We start from the raw sequence: 6,663 nt of genomic DNA, 5'->3' as shown, positions 1-6,663 counted from the left end.
AGAAATAAAAGGTGAGTAATTATGTAAATGAATGTCATGTACTGGTGCATCTACATGAACACTCCCAGGCGGGAGCTCACTGGACGACGACATGAAGAATCCTGATGCTTGCCACAACCTGTGGCGTCTCCGGGCATGGAAGCACTGCTACTGCGGGCTCATTCCGCAGCCCAGTGGCTGACGGATACCAGCAGCAGCGCTGCCATTGATGGCAAGAGATTCCAAAAGTGCCAACAATTGTTGAAGTTTCCCCCAAGACCAGTGACAACTTCCCATGATTTCCCGACAGTGTCATTCCTGCGGAAACTGATGTCTACGCACGGTACGAAAGATGTGTCTATACCGTCGTTGGTGGCTTGTGCTTTTGCATGTACGCTTTCAAGGCGAAATGGCAAGTGGTCAAGTGCAACTGCTGGCAGCAGACCCGGAAGTGCAGCGAGTGAGCCTCGCACCCTTGAGGCCAGAGAAGCAGGCGGCGTCTGGAATCTGCGGTGTGCTGCAAGTGCGCATGCGCATAGACGGGGCCCAGAAGTTGACCCCGGCCCTGACGTTCACTTCCGGTGCAGCACTCAGAGACGGGAAGCCCAAGCAACAACACCGACCCCTCAGGTACCGATGTTTTCAGAAACCCTCAAACAGATTGGGTAGCGCTTCCCGGGGGGTGGGTTTCTGGGCAGGTGCCCAGACGCGCCCAGGAGCTGACCCCGGCCCTCCCGCTCACTTCCGTTCAAGCCCGCAGAGACGCGAAGCCCCCGGTCACGACGACGAACCCTCAGGTACCGATGTTTTCAGAAACCCTCAAACAGATTGGGTAGCGCTTCCCTGGGGGCGGGTTTCTGGGCAGGTGCCCAGACGCGCCCAGGAGCTGACCCTGGCCCTCCCGCTCACTTCCGTTCCAGCCCACAGAGACGCGAAGCCCCCGGTCACGACTACGAACCCTCAGGTACCGATGTTTTCAGAAACCCTCAAACAGATTGATTGGGTAGTGCTTCCCTGGGGGCAGGTTTCTGGGCAGGTGCCCAGACGTGCCCAGGAGCTGACCCCGGCCCTCCCTCTTCCGTTCCAGCCCGCAGAGACGCGAAGCCAGTGCCAGGTCGACCACCCCTCAGGTACCGATGTTTTCAGAAACCCTCAAACAGATTGGGTAGCGCTTCCCTGGGGGCGGGTTTCTGGGCAGATGCCCATGTTGAACTCAGTGTGGACTTGCAGCGTCTTGCGGTTCTGTACATTAATATGACAGCCGTGACATCCACCCCACTTCACCAAAGTACATGCGTTTTCTCTCCTGTTAGGGGCCCTGTTTTCTGTTACAATGGATCGAGATTTAGAACAGGCTCTGAATGACACAGAGAGTATCACTGAAATTGCCCAACAGAGACCTCCTAGGAGGAGATACTCACCTAGGGCGGGAAAAACTCTGCAGGAAAAACTTTATGACATTTATGTAGAAGAATGTGGAAAAGAGCCTGAGGATCCTCAGGAATTGAGAAGCAATGTAAACTTGTTAGAAAAGCTTGTTAGGAAAGAGTCCTTGCCATGTTTACTGGTCAATCTATATCCAGGCAATCAGGGGTATTCTGTGATGCTCCAGAGAAAAGATGGGTCCTTTGCAGAGACCATTCCGCTGCCTTATGATGAAAGGACATTGCTCAACTACTTGGATGCAGAAGAATTACCCCCTGCTTTGGCCGATGTCCTTGATAAAGCTTCGGTTAACATTTTTCATAGTGGGTGTGTCATAGTAGAAGTCCATGACTACAGACAGTCCAGTAATATGCAACCTCCTGGTTATCAAAGCAGGCATATTCTCCTACATTCAGCTATGCCGACTTTAGCCGACGAGGTGAATACAATGACAAGAGATGTCCAGAAATGGAGCCAGGAAGACAAATTTCCACTTGAGAGTCAACTGATCTTAGAGACAGCTGAACCACTGTGTCTCGATCCTTCTGTAGCAGTCGCCTGTTCTGCAAACAGGCTGCTGTATAACAAGCAAAGGATGAATACCGACCTGATGAAACAGTGCCTCCAGAGGTATTCGTGGCCCTCTGTAAGGTCACAGCAGGAGCAGTCTGACTGTCCACCTCCTCCTGAGCTGACAGTGTCGACTTCTGGCCAAAAAGAAGAAAGAAAAGCAGGTCAGCCTTGTGAGCTGGACATTGCTAAAGCAGGAAGTTGTGTAGACATGTGGAAACAGAGATCCTGTGATTTGGCCATGCCTTCGGAAGTGGATGTGGAGAAACTTGCTAAAGGGTGTCAGCCCGTCACAGCTGCTGAGCCAAAGCTCCCAGTCTGGCCAGCCCAGGAGGTAGAAGACCTTTTCGGATTTGCATGGGAAGCTGGCTCTCAGGCCTGGGACACCGAGCCAAACATCATGCAGTCATTTAATGATCCGTTTTTCTGTGATGAAATACAGCCCCATAAAAAAGCCAGGCAGAAGAGCCAGAAGTCTCCCTGGCAGCCCTTCCCAGATGACCATTCAGCTGGTCTCAGGCCTGGGTCAGAGACTGATGCTGGGAGGGCAGTGAGTCAGGCCCAGGAATCGGTGCAGAGCAGAGTCAAAGGTCCAGGCAAGATGTCACACAGCTCCAGTGGCCCAGCCGGTGTCAGTCAGCTCTCTTCATGGAAAACACCAGAACAGCCTAAGCCTGTGTGGGTCCAGTCTTCAGTACTGGGGAAGGGAGAGAAATATCCACCTCTCTGCACCCAACTTCCCTCAAGCTCAGGAAAGATTTTCTCAAGTAACAGTTTTCCCCCACAACAGGCAGGCAGCTCTCTTAAGCGTCCATTTCCTGTGGCTGCAGCAGCTGCTGCTGCTGCTGCTACTCCTGCTCCTCCTGCTCCTCCTCCTCCTCCTCCTCCTCCTCCTCTTCCTCCTCCTCCTCCTCCTCCTCCTCCTCTTCCTCCTCCTCCTCCTCCTCCTCCTCCTCCTCCTCCTCCTCCTCCTCCTGCTGCTGCCGCTGCTGCTTCTGCAGCGGCAGCAGCACCAAGTCATTCTCAGAAGCCCTCTGTGCGTCTCATTCAAGCTAGCAGGCCCCGTCCTGCTGCCCGGCCCCCAACCAGATTCGTAAAAATAGCCCCAGCCATTCAGGTCAGGACAGGCTCCACTGCCCTGAAGGCCATCAACGTGGAGGGCCCAGTCCGCAGAGCCCAGGCTTTGGGTAGCAGTTTCAACCTTGTGCAGGCCTCTGGCTTGGGTGGCCTGGCTCCTGCGGGAATCAGTGGCAGTGGCCTTCAGTCCTCAGGAGGTCCACTACTAGATGCAAGGCCCAGTGCAGCACAGGCATCTTCTCAAGCACCCCTTCAGTTTTTCCTAAATACTCCTGAAGGTCTCAGGCCCCTGACACTCCTCCAGGTTCCACAGGGATCCATGGTTCTGACCGGCCCGCAGCAGCAGTTCCATCAGCTGGTTTCCCTGCAGCAGCTCCAGCAGCCCACAGCTGCTCACCGTCCTCAGCCAGGGCCACAGGGTTCCGCACTGGGTTTGAGCACTCAAGGGCAGGCCTTCCCTGCTCAGCAACTTCTTAACGTGAACCCCACTGGAGCAGGTAGTGGTCTACAGCCCCAGCCCCAGGCAGCTGTGTTGGGTCTACTTGGCTCTGCCCAGGTTCCTCAGCAGGGTATCCAGCTCCCCTCTGTCTTGAGGCAGCCACAGCCGCTGCAGCCACAACCACAGCCACAGCGACAGCCAATCCAGCTCCAGACGCAGCAGTTGAGAGTCCTACAGCAGCCAGTGTTTTTGGTAACAAGCATTGTTCAGATAGTGCAGCCACATCCAGGTGGGCAAGCAGCGAGCCAGTCCGTAGTTCAGACGAAGGGAGGCAAGCCAACCCCTCCAGCGCCCTGAGGCTTGTGGTAGTTTGTCTCTCTTTTAAAAGCACACGAGCACTGACCCAAATGAATTCCCAGTTTTTACTTGAGTTTTGTGTTTTTTTTCCTCATGTTTTGGTATTTTACATTTTAAAATACACACTTTACACAGAAGCACAATCCACTGATTTTTTTTTAGAAACGGAAGTGATCTCCTAAAGGAGCATTGTTTTGCTTAAGTTACTCCTTTTGTTGTCGTTGCTGTTGATATAATTAGTTTTAATATAGTATTTTAAAGTATCCAAATCCTAACCAAGTTGAGTTTAAACTTGTGAAGTGTATAATTTCTCTAAAGCCATAAGATGGCAATACCAACAATGTTAAGTTAATATTTTAACAAGATTTTAATTTTAAGTTAATATTTTAACAAGAAGAGCGCAATTTACATTTTTTTAAATGGTGGTAAAAACATATCATCTAAAATGGACCACCTTAACTGTTTTAAGCGCACGGTTCAATAATATTAAGTCCACCCCCACAGTTGTGCCGCAGGTTTCCAGACCATCTTACAACACTGAAACTCATGCCCATTGAATACCAGCTCCCCGTTCTCCCTTGCCCAGTCCCTGGCAGCCACTGTTCTGCTTTCTTTATGAGAAAAAATTCCCTGGCCACTTCATGGGAGTGGAATCATATGGCATTTGTCCCTTGGTGAGTGGCTTATCTCACTTGGCATAATGTCCTCACGATCTATCCCTGCTGTCTCATGTCCCATGAAGGTCATTGCTTTTTAAAAATGTTTCCCTGTACATAATATATATGAAAGTGACCTATGAACTCTGAGAAACCTCTTTCAGAAGAATTCTGAAAGAGTGTAATTGTATTTAGATTAATAGGTTTATGCACAATATATGGAATGGAATTATTACACATTCATTTTGAAAAATAAAATGAAAAGAAAGTACAGTACAGTCATGCTTGTTACACTGCAGTTGAGTACATGGGAGACTTCCAAAGCTATGGAATGGAATTAGTGGCAGATTTGCTTGTGTGACAGTCCCCTGCCCTTTCAAAGGCCCTGTCTGCACCTAGTGCACCACAGAGTGAGGCTCTCTCACTGGCTTTGAAAAGGCTCTTCTTGGATGTTTTGTGTGCTCTCTCTTTATAAGATCATTTACATTTTTTGTAGTTTGTTTGCAAGAAGTTAATAGTGAAACATTTGAAAATCCATTTTATTGGTTTGCTTTTCAAATATTTGTAGCCTTGTTTCTTAAGTAGAACCCCCGTCTTTTTCTTTGTCTTTTTCTCTTTGTTGATGCGTCATCATCAGTTGTTCAGCCGTTTCTGCTCCCTCATTTTTTCCCTCATTGCAGTGAGACTCAAAGAAACATGAACTTTTGTGTGCTTTTGTTTTACCTTTATTTTTCCCTTTTTTAACAACTAAGGGGTAATCACAGAACAACCAACCATTGTAAAGTACAGTTGTAAAGTGGCATTTAGTACATTCATGATGTTGTACAACTACCCTTTCTGTTTCCAAAACATTTTCATCACCCACCAAGAAGTCTGTGTATCCATTAAGCACTAGCTTGTCATCTTCACACCCCCAGCCTCTGGCAACCACCAATTTGCTTTCTGTTTCTATGGATTTACCTAAATATTTCCTGTAAATGTAGTCATACAGTATGTGGTCCTTTGTGTCTGGCCTCTTTCACTCGGCATAATGTTTTTTGAAGTTCTTCCATGTTGTAAAATGTATTGCTACTTCATTCCTTTCTGTGGTTCAATAACATTCCATTGTTTGTGTACAGCACATTTTTGTTTATTAATTCATCTGATGATGGACACTTGGGTTGTTTCTACCTTTTGGGCGCTGTGCATAGAGCTGCTGTCAACTTTCATGTACAAGCATCTGTTCTAGCACCTCATATTTTGCTCTTTTACAACCTTGAAGGGCACCCTGTGTAATACTTGTTTTTCTAGGTACACATGTATATTTCTCAGTTTTTTGCCTTAACGAAATAGAAGGAAATTTGATCTGGCGGTTCCAAAAGACATCAGTAAAGAGACAGGTATCCAGTGAATCTTACTTGGTGAACCCTTTTACTAATGCGCTACTGATGCTGTTAAAGATTTGACCAACTTCAAGCAAACACATCGAATTTCCCAAGTGACACCAAGTCCATCAGAGCAGCCTGAACATAACTGGGAATGGTGCCTGCACTTTTAAGAAGCGAACCAGTGCAATGACCAGTTGTAGAGAAGAGTTTATGCATGGCCTTCAGAGCTAAGCAGTGACCTGAACTCTGTATATCACCAAATTTGGTGTAGCTTTCTCCTTTGCCCTCTGCTTCTTTCAAGTAGTACATGGAGATAGCAGCCAAATTTGTGCTTCAGTGATGTGACCTTCCCTTCCCAGGCAGGCAAATAAATTTGAGTTTTGTTTCTGATTATCATTTGGTAGTCTTTATTTCCTTATAATGATCCTCAACATGGTTGATAATTGGATGCAACTGCCACAATGATGAAGAGGAAAGAATATAACCCTTGAAATGAAACCCCAGAGTATGTATGTATTTAAACACCTATAGAAGGAGGATTTTCCACAGTAATGTTGGAGATGGGGGAGAAGACAGACCAAAGAAAAGTAAAAATGCCTCTTTAGGACCAAGATTTTATTCAACCCTCATCTCATTGTGTCCTTCAGCAATTTAAGCTAGATTTACAGAATAATGAAATGTCAATAGATGAGTACACAATAGAAAGAATGAGAAATAGCTTGGTGCAAAAGTAATTGTGGTTTTTGCCATTACTTGTTTTTTGTGTTGTTTTGTTTTGTTTTTTGGTTTTTTA

At 47.4% G+C, this 6,663-nt stretch overlaps 1 protein-coding gene across 1 annotated transcript; it reads left to right on the top strand.

The window, feature by feature from the left end:
* Positions 1-388: 388 nt before the first annotated feature.
* Positions 389-3,847, top strand: LOC115898626 (putative transcription factor SPT20 homolog-like 2). The gene is made up of 2 exons (XM_030933650.1): positions 389-1,109; positions 1,251-3,847. The coding sequence occupies exons 1-2, from the start codon at positions 389-391 to the stop codon at positions 3,845-3,847; spliced, it is 3,318 nt and encodes a 1,105-aa protein (XP_030789510.1).
* The last annotated feature ends 2,816 nt before the right edge of the window (positions 3,848-6,663 follow it).

Source organism: Rhinopithecus roxellana, chromosome 7 (genome assembly GCF_007565055.1).
Source record: "Rhinopithecus roxellana isolate Shanxi Qingling chromosome 7, ASM756505v1, whole genome shotgun sequence".
NCBI lineage: Eukaryota > Metazoa > Chordata > Mammalia > Primates > Cercopithecidae > Rhinopithecus > Rhinopithecus roxellana.
The sequence above is the reverse complement of the archived record's forward strand: the minus strand, read 5'-3'. Positions and strand labels throughout refer to the sequence as shown.

What these genes read in the sequence shown, in the direction of transcription:
- LOC115898626 (XM_030933650.1), top strand. Translation starts at nt 389, where the DNA reads ATGGCAAGTGGTCAAGTGCAACTGCTGGCAGCAGACCCGGAAGTGCAG. An exon ending in CCAGGTCGACCACCCCTCAG is followed by an intron (nt 1,110 to 1,250) that starts GTACCGATGTTT and finishes AGCCGTGACATC; the next exon opens with CACCCCACTTCACCAAAGTA.